Source organism: Felis catus, chromosome B2, assembly GCF_018350175.1.
Source record: "Felis catus isolate Fca126 chromosome B2, F.catus_Fca126_mat1.0, whole genome shotgun sequence".
Taxonomy (NCBI): Eukaryota; Metazoa; Chordata; class Mammalia; order Carnivora; family Felidae; genus Felis; species Felis catus.
Genome location: NC_058372.1, coordinates 90,205,278 through 90,220,823, shown reverse-complemented (window position 1 = coordinate 90,220,823; position 15,546 = coordinate 90,205,278). Strand labels below are relative to the sequence as shown.

The 15,546-nt window shown below is 36.7% G+C and overlaps 1 protein-coding gene across 3 annotated transcripts in view; it reads left to right on the top strand.

Annotated features, from left to right (window-relative positions):
• Positions 1 to 9,541, top strand: part of ASCC3 (activating signal cointegrator 1 complex subunit 3) — a 361,492-nt gene extending 351,951 nt beyond the window's left edge. For all 3 annotated transcript variants that reach the window (XM_019831019.3, XM_011282448.4, XM_019831018.3), the window contains 3 exons: positions 3,297 to 3,506; positions 5,709 to 5,884; positions 5,966 to 9,541. In XM_019831019.3, the coding sequence (XP_019686578.2) occupies positions 3,297 to 3,506; positions 5,709 to 5,884; positions 5,966 to 6,113 (534 nt within the window). In that variant the 3' untranslated portion in view covers positions 6,114 to 9,541. The remainder of the gene's footprint in view (positions 1 to 3,296; positions 3,507 to 5,708; positions 5,885 to 5,965) is intronic.
• Positions 9,542 to 15,546: the final 6,005 nt, after the last annotated feature.

Sequence of the window (15,546 nt, the reverse complement as noted above, 5' to 3'; positions counted from 1 at the left end):
ATGGCCTCCCCCTTTATTTTAATTGCTTATTGTTCCTAGGTTCTAAAGTATTTCTCTAAGAAACCCCTTTTTTGTGTACCACATAACTTAGATAGAGAGCTAAATGTGTGTTGTAAAAGACAACATAGGTCATCTCTCTAAACCTAGTCTTTGGAATGGCCAAAAATATGAATGAATGATGCCAGAAGTATTTGGCATATATAGACTTTTAAGTCTTAAGCAGTTTTAGCCTAAACATGTCAAACATTCAGGATTTATAACATAATTAACATACTGACTTGCAAATGCAAGTATTAAGATAAAGAAACTTCTAAACCATGTCATTCTTTTTTTCCAGTGGAACTTAGTTTTGAGCAAGACTTAGAAAAAGTGTAACAGGCAGTGAAGTCTGATTGTTCAATTTCTGTTGAACTCAAAATTGGCACAAAAAAACAACCCAAATTTTCATAATAAGTGCCTACCTTTCTAACTAAATTACCATCAAAATTATGAATAAAAACAATATATTGAAATCAAAACAAGGCTTCTGTTAGCAACAACAGATTTCTAACCTAACATACATTGATTTCAAGCCAAGTTTTAGATGTGATGAAAAATTAGAACATTGTTATAATTAGTTCAGGGAGAACTCAGAAGTAAACTTACTTAATTTATTTGCATAAATTGCCATTCTGTTATCTTTAAAACCAAATGCAAATTGGCTCAGTCTGATATGATGATGGTTATTTGGCTCAAAAGTGCTTCAATTTGCAGAGCAATCTGGTGTCGGCTCTGCAGTGAGGCGATCCCAGGTAACATACAAATCCTGAATTATTCCAGAAATTAGTATGTTTAAAGCATCAATTTAAGTGCTAATTGCAGTAGTAATGAGAAAAAGCAGTACGACTGTGAGATTTGCATCTTCTACCCCATCAGTATGCCTGGAACGGCTGCTGACTGGCAGAGGATTTGGCTGCTAATTAAATAATTGTATGCATGGCAATGCTCTTGCCTGATTCAATAGATGAAGATTAATCCTCAGATAAATATGTTTGGCTGGTATTGAAATGTCTTAGCAATTTCTTTAAAAATAGCTTATGTTTTTTTGTATATATGTGTGTGTATACATACACACACCTAACAAGTATGTGTGTACACACCAACGATGAAAAAAAAAATATTTAAGTGCTACTGAAAGATTACATATATATGAAAACCAGATTTGACTTTTGGGGGCTTTATAAAGTAAAATCCCAATGAGTTGCTAATAACTGGAAACACCTCTTGGTAACTAATTTAATAGTACAAGTAAAGAAACATGAAGTCTTGCTTCCTGTAGTAATTGTTGTTTGTGTTGTCTCACAAACTTAAATGCTTTACAGAAATTGTGTATTAAGTGTCCCCTTGATCACTTTTCCACTCTGGCCAGTCTTAGAACATCAAGTGGTATAGCTTCTATACTCAATGACTGTTGGCTCTAGGAGGGGATAGGGCCATCTGTTACCTTGAATGAAGCACAGTATAGACCATTCTGTACCTTGACTATTTCAAGATCTATTCCAGACATCATTTCAGATTCACAAGACAAGTTATAGGATTGTATTTGGATTGAAAATTTGCATTGGATTTACATTTTTTGAATTCCTAAGGGGTAGTTTGATTCACGAGGGCTACTTCATTTCAATTAGGTGTACTCGGCAGCACTAAAAGTCTTAGCAAACAGAAAATCAAAGCCTATAAGGAAATCTATGGTATATATTTAAGAAATTAAAGAAAAACCAAAATTAAAGTACTCTTAAAAACTAACTGAAAAGGTAACTGATTAGTAACTGATTAAAACAACCAATATATTGAGAAGTTTCTTGACTGATAGTGATATTGCCACATAGTTATAAATATTAAAAAAATATGACAATAAGTAACATGACAACATTAAGTTTATTTTATTACATCCTTTCTGTAGACTTAGGAATTCATTCATTCATTCATTCAATAAAGATGTCACTTGATATATGCATACTGATTTCTCAAAATATCTTTCCGTTTAAAGAGCAAGAATGAAATCAGTAAGATATTTTATATCTCTTTAAAATGCATCATTTTAATTGGTATTCTCAATATAATGCCAAAAATACATACTTATTTCCAGAAGGACCCTAGACTTACAGGGTTCTTTATGATATACAGACATATAGGAATGTTTTCCTTTCAGAATAAATTTGGAATATGGACAAAAAAAATTTTTGTACAATAGTCAATGAATGATGCTGAATGACATCAACAATTGCATCACAGCGTTTTTGTTTTTTTTTCAGGTTGCCTTTATATCCCCAAGTAATGCTCTCTGCCTTAGAAGTCATGTAAATATTAGATCCGATGCTTCTCTAAAACAAACAAGTTTAAAAACAAGCATTTTTAGACTTACTGTTTAATATAGACCATAGCCACTCAATATCTAGGAGGGCTTTACAGTGAAGGAGTCACAGTGTAGCTAATGATTAATACTTTTTTAGTTGCCTTTAAAAAGACTTCAGGGGCACTTGGGTGGCTCAGTTGGTTAAGTGTCCAACTCTTGATTTCGGCTCAGGTCATGGTCTCATGTTTCATGAGATAGAGCCCCGCGTCAGGCTCTGCACTGACACCGGGGTGCCTACTTGGAATTCTCTCTCTCTACCCCACACCCCTGCTTGTTCTCTCTCTCTCTCTCTCTCTCTCTCTCTCTCTCTCTCTCTCTCTCAAATAAATAAATAAACGTTAAAAAAATAATAATAATAAAGACTTTAAACTACAAAGAGCAAAAGCACACTAGTTTGACACACATACAAATGAGTTCAAGAAACACTGGGAAATCTGAACAAGAGCTGTGGATTATATCATGTCAATATCCTGTATTAATATTGTACTTTAGTTTTGAAAAATGCTACCATTGGAGGAAACTGGCAAATTGGTGCACAGGATCTCTCTGTGTTAATTCTCACAACTGCATTGAATCTAGAATTAATGTCAAAACAGAAGACCATGGGGGAGGGGAAGGAAAAAAAAAAGTTAGAGAGGGAGGGAGCCAAATCATAAGAGACTCTTAAAAACTGAGAATAAACTGAGGGTTGATGGGGGGTGGGAGGGAGGGGAAAGTGGGTGGTGAGCATTAAGGGCACCTGTTGGGATGAGCACTGGGTGTCGTATGGAAACCAATTTGATAATAAATTTCATTTAAAAAAAAAAAAGGTTGATTTTTTTCAAAGCACACTATTTCTTACTTGATCAGTGCATTTGACATTAACCATCCCTTTATTATCTTTTCCTCTTTTTTTATTCAGGCATGGAATTTCTTATCCCATTTGCCGGTGATAGATGTTGGCCTAAGTGTTAAAGGCTGGTGGGATGACTCAGTGGAAGGACATGGTGAACTTTCTATCACAACTCTGACTTCAGACAAACGAAATGACAACAGGTGGATCAAATTGCATGCTGATCAAGAGTATGTGCTTCAAGTCAGCTTGCAGAGAGTCCACTTTGGGTTCCACAAGGTATAGTGTTTGGTTTCCATTCTCAAATGCTTCACACCAGACACCGGCATGTGCCACCACACATATCTTTTATATTACTAATGTGTCCGTGTCATTCATGAATCCTGCTTTCTCAACTGGCCTTAAGCGGCAAGAGTCAGTCTTCTGAAATCAATCATTTCTCCCCATGTGCCATTTTTCAGCCCCAGAATATCCACCTTACATAATACATTGCGTGACATACTGCTCTCATATGGTCTATGTACTCAGTCCAGCAGAATTCCCTGCAATGCCTTTTGGAGTGCAGATTCCCTGGCCGTACTTATCAGAGTGACTGCATCAGAATCTCAGGGGGAGAGGTCTCAAAATCTGTACCTTTACCCAGCACCCCGAATGATTTTTAAGGACTTGAAGGTTTGGGAAGCACTGCCCTGGGGCACTCTGATATGTAGGGACCGCATTTGGCTGCATGGGAGCAAAGTTTTACCACTTAGCTCTGTGACTTTGAGTAAAACACTAAGCTTTTCTGCACCTCAGATGCCACATCTACTTGTTTCCTTCACCATAATACCTGTGAGAGAGCGTTGTCAATGCTCATACAGGTCAAAAATTTAAAGTGTGTTCATTTCCAATTACTGTGCTTTTTTCTGTTACCTATGACACAAATATTAAATATTGGGGCCTCTAAGAATATTAGCATACAGCATGTAGGCAGATTGGTTTTTAGTACCATAATTGAAATAAGAAAGGATTTGTCTTCTGTTTCACCCAGTGCCAAATCTAAAATAAGCCCTCAGGAATGAAGTGGTTGTTTGTGAGTATAGTCCACTCTCTTTCAAACACAGAATGGCAAGTAGCTTTCTGTTGTTACATCTTTTTAGTGCTGTGCTTTCAGGTCCCATCTCACTTAATTTCTAATGCTAAAAATCAGTCAGTGTAAGTTCGAGCCGATTGGCCTCTGGCAGTGTAGAGGCTCTAATATGAGCATTTTTAGAAGACCTAATGTATCCCACTTACAAAAAAATATGGTAGTAATCATACAGATAAAATCATGGGGGAAAACTACAATTTTTCTACCTTAGTATTACTACTTAAAAATTTAATCATGCCTTAATCGTGCTAGAAAAACTCTCAGTTTTGTTTCTAAATGCTGTAAAAATGCATTGCTCTCAGACTTCTCTTTTAAAATGTCTTAAGTGCAACATCTTCCTCTAGAATATTTAATGATGTCTGATTGAAAGCATGTCATTATCAGTACATTTTATGCCATAATGCCAGTGTCTTAAAGAATCACTAAAATCTTGTATTTGGTAAAATCGATCTAAAGTAAAGACTTCAAGTGCTGCCATTATGGCGATATCTGATCTTGGATTGTGGTGATTAATGCATTTTACAAATCACTTGGGGGGCGCCTGGGTGGCGCAGTCGGTTAAGCGTCCGACTTCAGCCAGGTCACGATCTCGCGGTCCGGGAGTTCGAGCCCCGCGTCGGGCTCTGGGCTGATGGCTCAGAGCCTGGAGCCTGTTTCCGATTCTGTGTCTCCCTCTCTCTCTGCCCCTCCCCCGTTCATGCTCTGTCTCTCTCTGTCCCAAAAATAAATAAACATTGAAAAAAAAAAAATTAAAAAAAAAAAAAAAAACAAATCACTTGGCTTACAATTTCCCATTCCTCAAAGAAATGATTTTTTAATATTGCCATATTAGAATATATGTTTTTTTATGTGAGTTTGATTCTTGGGTTGAGGGAAGGTATTTATATGATATAGTGCTTACTATCTTGAGGTCCAAGGTCTAGTCTTGATTGTCTTTTTTCCCCTAGGTATCAGTTTCTTGTGAATAAGACTTTGGAAGATTTGGTTAATAGGATTGTATCTCAATTCGTCCATCTTCAAATAGGGTACTAATATCATTTATAAGAATGATGGGAGAATTTACTAATTTGATATTAAGATTCAGGGCTTTCTATTCTAACTGAGCCAAATATGCTGATGATTATAGCCACAAAGTAGTGTCTATAATGTGCTTTGAGAATCCTGAAAAGTGGCAGGTGATAGCATATCAAAAACACCAAACAATAAAATTTAAAACATCCCAGATAGATAACACTGAACTGCGTAGATTTATGGCCTTCAAGGAAAACAACCTAGCCTTTTAACCACAACCGAAGGGCATAGAAAGTCTAAACATTATTAATGTCTTATCTCTTTTTTTTTCTGGTTTATAGGGAAAGCAAGACAGCCACGCAGTTACCCCCCGATTTCCCAAATTGAAAGATGAAGGATGGTTTTTGATATTAGGAGAAGTGGATAAGAGAGAACTTATTGCTTTGAAAAGAGTGGGATATGTTCGAAACCATCACGTTGTTTCCATTTCTTTTTATACTCCGGAACTACCTGGAAGGTAAGCAGGGTCTCACCACCCAAGTTCTGAAAGAATTAAATATGACTGTTGTTTTACATTTCATTCTGTTTTTAAACTTAGGTATATCTACACACTGTATCTCATGAGCGACTGCTACCTTGGCCTGGACCAGCAGTATGACATTCATCTCAATGTCACACCAGCGAGTATTTCTGCCCAGGTCAATGAGGAGGTCTCTGATGCCTTGATTGACCTGAAAGTGAAGTAACCTGACCCAAACAGTCCATTTGAGAGAATTGGTTAAGAAGTCTGGCTGTTCATCTAGACAAAGTCGAATTGCTTGATGTTTGCCTTGGTGGAATCAACTTCTAACCTCAAGACACCCAGGAAATTGACGGTGGCTGCAGTATTGACTCCAGCAACACAAAGTCAGCTGCGGTGGCCTTTTAACAAATGTTGCCTTTCAAAATGTTGTCTTCGTGAGTTTCTTGATATGTAAAATGAACACACGTGTAGGAAAACCTTTTGTGTATATTGAGATGATATTTAGGAATTATCCATCAAATCTTACATCTCACGGTGTAATGTTTACAAGAATGTTGGTTTCTTATTTTCTAAGGAAAACTACACTGAGACATGACAGTGTTAGGATTTGTTGTAACAGATTTCTAGCCCTGCAGCATAAAATACATAAGACAAATCTGTATGGAGACATATAATATGGGTTGTTAGCAAAATTTATACTTTGATCACATGGAGTTTCAAGAATTTCTTATAGTCAAAAATGTTAATAATATATGATGTAAAATTATATTGCAGAGCCCAATGATGATAAGGAAAGCAAAATATACTGATCTTAGAAAATGTGGATACTATAACTGGTGGAAATAAAATATTTAGAGTGCCACTTCAAGACAAGCTGATTCAATTATCTCGCCTGCTTCCTTCCCATTTGTTCCCCCCACTCTTCTTTTCATTACCTCTGCTTCAAGACTTTACTTCCATACTCTTTCTGATATTTATTTATACAAGGTGAGAAGTACAGTGTAACTTGTGTTATAACATGGAGAGACCACGTAGTTTTATTATCATGATGACTTATTATTTATGGAAAAGAAGAATGAAATATTGTTATGTAGCATGGATCTTGGGTACTACAGTTATTGTAAAACTTCAAATTATCATAAAGCCTTTTCAGCCTGAGGTTTTATTGTCTTCTCTTACCAGGTGTCTGTCTGTCTTCTATCACTACGGCTGACTATTCACAGTGAAAGTAGCCCTAAACAGGAACTCCATATGCTTGAAGAATATGAACTGATAATAACTCTGAGCCTTCTCTCTTTCAGAAATAATCCAAAATGAGTAGGTAAAAATTATTTCATGACCTTAATTTTTTAAAAAGAAAAATCTGAAGTAAGTTTTAAATTTTTTGATTATTACTAAGTAAAAGAACTTGGCTTCTAAGATATGTACTGAGCCCTTATATTAGCTTTCTTTTTCTGCTTTCTGAAATCTAAATTCTAAATCTAAGCAAAACAAGGAGATAAAAATTTTTGGTTTAATGAGTTCTACTTAGATCATTTTAAGGTCCTCAAAATTCTAAGAATGATTATTGATTCCAGGTTGTCGATTTTAAGTGATGGAGAATGGTCTAGAAAGTTACTCCCATAATTTCAGCCTCAGCCCTTTCACTTTCCATCATAAGGATTCTATACTACTCCTGGAAAATAAAATTCTTCCAATTTGAGGCCTTTAAATGAGATTTCAGGGATTCTACCTCGCTTGAAACTTCTACCCAAGTCTTTTGCATGTCAGTTTGAGAGATCTTGGAGTACTACAGAGGTTGCTTCCAGTCTTACCCAAGGTCAAGCGCACACAGCCAGCCACATCTGAGTGGATGCTTACATTTTTCTTGTTACTCTTCATTTGGCCTGTAATTCAGAAAATATTTTTAAAGTTTCATGACTAACTCTATATCTGTAAATTAATATTAACCAGTTCATTACAGAGACATCCTGGAAAAGATGATGGACGGTAATCCATCTTTGGTTGAGCAGAATCACAGCACCTCCCTGTCATTAAAAATTATTTGAATCTCCAAACCCTTGTTCACTTACTTGTTATCTTTTATTTGGACTTCTTAAACTACATAGATACCATGCCTGTCCATTGAAAACAAATACAGTTACTTTGAATGACTGCACCCTTTGATTCCAAGTCATATTGGAAGCAGTTTTTAATGATTTGAGGGTTGCAGGACTGATCTAAGATGAATTTTATTCTCGAGGTTTCCACCTTGGAATCAGAAGACTGCATTTTGCAGGATGTGGAGGACTAATCTGGAGCCAGTTCTCAAACTCCCTACAGCCAATCAGGCCCATATTTCCAAATGGCCTCAAAAGTGCCCACTTTTCAGGAGGGAATGGAGCTTCTGAAATAACCACATAATTCCTGCAAATGAAAAGGCTAACACTGAGTAATGCTGACTGCCGTAAAAAAGAAACTGCCTTTTTCATGGCTTGTAAATCGACACCAAAGACCATCAGAAAAGGGAGATTCCAAAAATGGTCTTCATGGCAACACATCAGAATTGGTGCATATTTTCTAAAAGTAATGGTCTAAAGGGAAAAATCTTTTTTGGATGTTTAAGTCTAGGTTTGTGTCTGCTTTTTAGTCAAATTGATGCAAGGGTTATTAAAAAAAAAAAAAGTACTAACCATGGTGAACCAGCAAAAAAATAAAATGGGTGTAAAGTACAGAAGAGGAAGTTTGGATTGGGGTGGGGGGAAACTCTCACAACACAATTATAAAATAATGAATAAGCAGGCTACTGTCAGAGACCTTCATTAATCAAACGTTATCTACTCCAACATTATAGTTGTCTCTCCACCAAACTCCAGATCACACTGGAAACAAATCATTGCATACTTCTTCAAAAATCTGAAATTGATACTACAAAGGGTGTCTAACAGTCATTCTAACGAAGAATGCCAGTGACTTCAATTAAGCTTTTAAATAAGCTTGTCAGTTACAATACCAAAACAAATAGGTGGTCTGTCAGGAATGTGCATCTTTACATGTGTTACTTCAGCTGGCTATTATCAGAAAATATGCTCTATTTCCCATTACAGCACAGTTTTACCAAGGGTCTAGAAGGAATAGGTATGGAGTGGAAAGAAAAGCTAGGCTTGCAGTATCAAGAGAAGTGGTTTGGGTTTTTTGGTTTTTGGTTTTGAGTTTTTTGTTGTTGTTGTTATTGTTGTTTTAATTATGTTTCTGTAATACTACCTTGCCCCTGTGTTGTGTTTGGTGATCCAAGCATATATTAGAAGATTTAGGACAATGTATTCCATCAACTCTTCTGTTTCCATTTGTCACCTACAAAACAGAGATGATACCTGCCTGCACTTCCTCTCATAGTATTTGGCTCCATTGTGATAAGGGCAGTGAGCTTCATTCATTGTTGTATACACAGTGTCTGGTACAGCAAGTGTTTTGTCAATTTCATTTAATGAATCTTTTACATGAAAATGCTTAGAAAATGATAAACAGCTGTCAAGAGTAAATAAAAGGTAAATGAAAGCCTAAGGTGATAAATTGTAAACAAACTCATCCTCAGGATAAATTTTATGGCTAAGAGCCCACCCCACCATTGCTATTACCCCCACCAAAAACAATAAAATCTTTGTGCTCAGAGAGGGATTCACTTGTGTTTCATTCCTTTGTGCTACAGTATTTCCACCTCCACAAATACAAATGCATGAGCAATTTCAGCTGTAGCTCAGCGTACATGGGAATGAGGATTCCTACAGTGGGCCTTTTCTGAAAATAGTTTCTGGGGATGTGCTTTGGTGGGGTAGTGAATGGTACATGGAGGCCCCACCGAATGGAAGAGAGGTCCGACTGCCTCATTTCTACCCCTGCTGGTTTCTGAGGATAAACATCACCCTTTCATAGTCTTCCCAAGGGCCATTTCTGATGTCCAAGTCAGCAGAAACAGGGACTATTCTGGAAATAGAACAGGTTTTGAGAACAATGGTGTGGGAGCTCCTCACACTTTCACCAAGTATTTGGGTGCAAGGTATGTGGCACCCAGAATGAAAGACATTTTAAAGCAAGTTCTAAAACTTCCTTAATAGCATCTGTGTACTTTTCCTAACATTGCAAAGCAATACCTACTCTGTCCAGTCTCCCTGAGAGTTGTGTTGCTCCCATGCTTGTAAAAGCGTGAAAATCAATTTGAGTGTATTCAGTAAAAACCTAAACCCTTTCCCTTTAAAAGCAAATATTTGGTTCTTCTTTCAGAAGTAACTATTTTTACACCATTTTATCCAACTTCTGAAACCTAATTCTAGCCAAAAATAAGAGGAAAAAAATACGCCACTGGCTTCCAATAGTGCTGTTTTTAGCAGGAGCCATCAGAATAATATGGACATCTTAGTAAAACCTCAATCTTATTTTCTGATACTTTAGAAAAATGCATTCCTCTAAAAACACATTACCCTTCAAGTGGCCTTTGGAGAAACTGAAACATTGAAGAAATCCTTGGATCGCAGCAAAGAACATTCTCCGTGGACAATTCCAATCAATTATAGAAACATAACGGTACCCAGATCATATAATGTACCACAGTGATGATCCTGGCTCCTGTCCATCTAACAAAATGCTGCATCTCATAAGCATTGGTCCTGCTGCTGTATGCAGCTCTTCAGCCCAGAAAGATTTACTCTCGATTGATTGTTGCTTTTCGTGCTAAAAATGGTTGTACATTTGCATCTTCTATTTCAGTTTTGTCATTTCGTTATCTTTGCCACTGTGTTAATTATTTTTGGATGCTTCATCCTATCCCCAAACAATATATTTGAAACACTCATGAGGATGCATTGCATAAATATTGAATGTGTTAAAGACAGAGTCTGAGGTAATTCAGAATGAATTTAAGTAAATTGATTGGAATCAGCTTTTATTTAGGAAATCTTCTAGGGACAATTCTGACATATTTAAAATAACTAACTGTTCACAGAGATGCAATCTGCTTGTGCATTCCAACAAATCCATGAATCAGCAATCAGAACAGAAATACATCCCTTTAATATGCTAGAGAACAGCTAAAAAGAGATTCAGGAAGATGATACCAATTACAGCAATAAAATACCTGGGAAAATTCTTCAGAACAAAAATGTTTTTAATAAAATCAGATAAAGATAATGTAACAATGATGAGGTGTTAAAATGAAAAATGGAAATGGAAAGTACACCCAAGCTGTAATTACATACATGTTTTATAAGTTCAGTAGACAGAAAAATGAGATCTGTTCCACCCTGGTGAACAGTGAGGGAAAGAGAAGTGGCAACTGTAATTAAAAGTCAAATGTCTTGCATTGGATGTGGCAATGATTTCTTGGATATGACACCAAAGGCAGAGGCAACAAAAGAAAAAATAGACAAATTGGACTTCATGAAAAGTAAAAATTCTTGTGCATCAAAAGACACTATTAACAGAATAAAAAGGCAACCCACAGGATGGTAGAAAATATTTACAAACCATATATCTGGCAAGGGATCAATATCTACAAAATGTAGAGAACTCCTAAAACAACCAAAACAAAACAAAACCCTGATCCAAAAAGTGGGCAAAGGAACAAACATTTCTCCAAAGAGATATACAAGTAGCCAATAAACACATGAAAAGATACTCCACATCACTAATCACTAGAGAAATGCAACTCAAAACCACGAGATACCACCTCACACCAATTAGAATAAAATAACAGAAAATAACAAATGTTAGTGAGGATGTGGAGAAATTGGGACCCTTATGCAGTATTTGTGGGAATGTAAAATAGTGGAAAAATGGTATGGAAGAACCTCAAAATAATAAAAATAGAATTACCATTTGATCAAGGAATTCCACTTCTGGGTGTATACCCAAAAGAATTGAAAGTAGGGTCTCCAAGAAATATTTGTGCGCCCATGTCCATAGAAGCATCATTCACAGCTAAAACATGAGCAACCCATATGTCCATGAACAGATGAATGGATAAGCAAAATGTGTATGTACATATAACAAAATTTTATTCAGCCTTAAAAAGGGAGAAAATTCTGACATCTGTTACAACATGGATGAACTTTGAGGACATAATACAAAGTTAAATAAGACAGTCATAAAACACAAATACTGTATGAATCCACTTATATGAGGTACCTAGAGTAGTCAAATTTATAGAGACAGAAAGCACAGTGGTGAGAGCCAGGGGCTGGGGAAACGGGGTATATAGGTATAGGAGGTATAGGAGGTATATGAGGAGTAAATAGGTATAGAGTTTCAGTTTTATAAAATAAAACAAGCTTAGGAGATGGATGGGGGTGATGGTTGCATAACTGTATGAATGTATTTAATACCCCTGAACTGTATGCTTAAAAATGGTTAAGATGGTAAATTTATGTGTTGTGTTTTTTTTTTTTTTTTTTACCACAATTCAAAAAGGGTATTATTTTTACAAAGTCAAATATTTTGGAGCAAAGATGCAGAATTACAAGAAAACCAAATGACACTTAAAATGTTTACTAAAAGCTCAGGACAATGCACTATGCAGTCAGAATACTGTATTGCCAAAAGTAAACATTCTAAATAGAAAATTTATCAGATCATTTTACCAATTTATTCTATGGCACATAAATTTGAAACACCTATTAAATGCTGAATCTGGAAATCTTTGTTTCTAGATATCAAAAATGTAGAAACTAACATAATGGATATCCCTGCACTGTTACTTGAATTTTTTGAGTTATAACATTTTCCATGCCTTTTAAAAGAAAGAAAACTAAAGGTATAGTTGATGTCCTGGTACACCTTTTCCCAAGCCTATTTTTCCCTTATATCCCAGAGTGAGTTATTACCTTTCCTGTACATGTTTTTATACTATTACTGATATAACTATAATTTTGTTCATGCTTTTACACGATTTTCATATATACCTAAAAATATATAGCAGCTGTTGTAGGGAGCCTCCAAGATGGCCCCCAACAATCCCTGCCTCCTGGTATTCACACTCTGGGCGATTGCCTCCCCTTGAATGTTGACCAGACTTGAAGATTAATTTCTGATGAACAGCTTATGGCGTAAGTGATGGGATATCACTACCAAGATTAAGTGATAAAAAGACTCTATGTTGTTTTTGCGAGTTATCCAGGTTGACATAGTTTATTATACAGTATGAATATGTCACAGTTTACTGATTGATTTTTAAGTTGATGGGATTTTATATTCTTAATATGTGCTACTGCAAATAACTGCTGCAACAAATATTTTTCCTAATTCTCATTGGATTATCTTTAATGTCATAAACATGCACATAGCTAAATAATATTCAAATTAAAGATTTTAGTTCAAGAACCAAAAGAACTTAGGCACAAAGAACGTATGATTTGCCTAGACTAACATGACACGTTTGTGTATTCATAGGGCAAAATTTGATCTGCCAAGGTGAAACTATGGATTTCTCCACAGAAACATATCTAGGTAGGTAATGTTGAAATTGTGCAACAAAGCCACGAAACCATGTTCCAGGCCAAGACTGAAGAACACGGACAGCAGAATCTCATGATTTCCTGATTATGTACAAAAGTAGCTAAGTTAGCATGCTTTTTCCTTTCCTGCTTTTCTTTAAACTTAGATGTAACTGCAGCATTTCCCAGTGGATGCTTCTTTTGTGCCTCAGTGGGAGACCTCTTCACAGGTGGATGCTCTAGGAGACACCTGAAGAAAAAACTCATGAAGCGGAACCCGTTTTCACTGCTCTGCTGAGCCTGGTTAGAGTGGGCTCTGACCCGAGGCTTCTAGGTGGAGCTGCCGGGCCAGAGGTAACTCTTCCTACACCTCAGGGGTTAAGCTGAAGTAGTAAACCTCCTAAGAAATGAGAATATGCCCTGTCATTATCTCTCCTGCCAAAATAGGACTGGTTAAAATGTCATCGTGAATTAACAAGCATGCCTGCATGCTTCGTGGTGTGACAAAAGTCTTAAAAGGTTCCCTTCTATTTTTGATTTTCAGACTTTTAAAGCTGACGTTAGAAATTATTTCTCCCATACAGCATATTTGGTCAAATGTATCACTTTTTTAAGGCAGGTTTGGTTATTTGTATTAAACATATTTATATTTCTTATCACATACTGATATGAAAGAATCATGCAGACTATTACCTCCCAGTTTTAGCTATAGCCATAGGAGCACACTGTGTTGGGGGGGCGGGTATTAAGACTCCCCCATTAAGACTTAAAAGCACTAGGTAGAGAAGAGCCAGGTGTGATGAGGGATGCAAATATAGTAACACCCCCTGATGGACTGCCTTGAGTGGCTGTTGTTGAATGCACACTGAATGGGTGATCTATATATAGGGATGCCACACTTTTCAAAAAGCTTGAGCTACTGTTTCACCACAACTTAAGGTTTATTCAAGAAAAACTCAAAAAAGGTCACATATAAAATTCCTTCATTATTGGAGTCATTTCAGAAGCAATCTGTATCTCTCTCAGAATATATATATTTTATCTTGTGTGCATCAACGGAAGAAGACGTAATAAACAAAACCTTCAACCACAGTCAAGGTATGCAGATGCTTCAGAACACAAGAGGCAACAAAACTCAGCCACTGATGGTTTTCATGGCTTTCTAGTCCTGTGTCTCTTCCATCCAGCCTTAAATGATGCCTCCTCCCTCGTTTCCCTAACCCCCAGTTCATCAGCCTCTCTCCAGGGGCATTAGTTCACCTTGAACCCTCACCTGCACAGCACCTCATAATAAGAGGTGCTTGAGAAATATCTGTGGAACAAATACAAACTTTAAATAATACAGTATGGGCACCTGGGTGGTTCAGTCGATTAAGTGTCTGACTCTTAATTTCAGCTCAGGTCATGATCTCATGGTTGGTGTGTTTGGGCTCCTGTGTCAGGTTCTGCGCTGGCAGCACAGCACGGAGCCTGCTCTCTCCCCATCTCTCTCTCTGCCCCGCCCCTCTCCCCGCCCCTTCTCCCCTGCTCTCTCTCAGAATGAATAAATAAACGTTTTAAAAATTTATTAAAAGATTAAAGAACTATATGATATAGACAATGACACTAACAGAAGAAAGTGAACTTAATAGAGCCTTCTTGAGCACCCATCTGTGTATGGTCATTGTACCATCTTAAAGAGATCGGTTGAGGCGTCTCCAATGAAGGTCAGCAGAACAAATTGAGGTTACAGAATATGCTTCCTGCCTGCAGTTCATTAGGCAGACAAATGCCTTCCTGTGGTGGGAAAGATGATCTGAAAGAGAGCAAAGTAAGAACAAAATCTAGGAAATAAAAGGTATTTTTCAGGCAGTGGGTTCAGTGGTAAAAGTCCCTGACATCTAACAGACCCTGCCAGAGAATGTGTCCCAGCCTCCACCCTAGGCTGTTGTTTATTTAACAACATGTCCCCGACTAAATGTGTATTGTCTAAAAAAACTCAGTGCTCTCCATAGAATAATTCTGGAAGGCTACATGAGGAATTTATGAGTAGTGACTTCTGAGGAAGGGACTGAAGGAGTGGCTTAATGTTTAGTACTTGATACTATTTGATTGTTTTTTTGTTTTGTTTTTCCTTGTGCTTACACAGTATTTTTCCATTGAAAATAGTTGGTTTAAAATGTTTGATAAAGGAAGAGAACTCAAAATTATAAC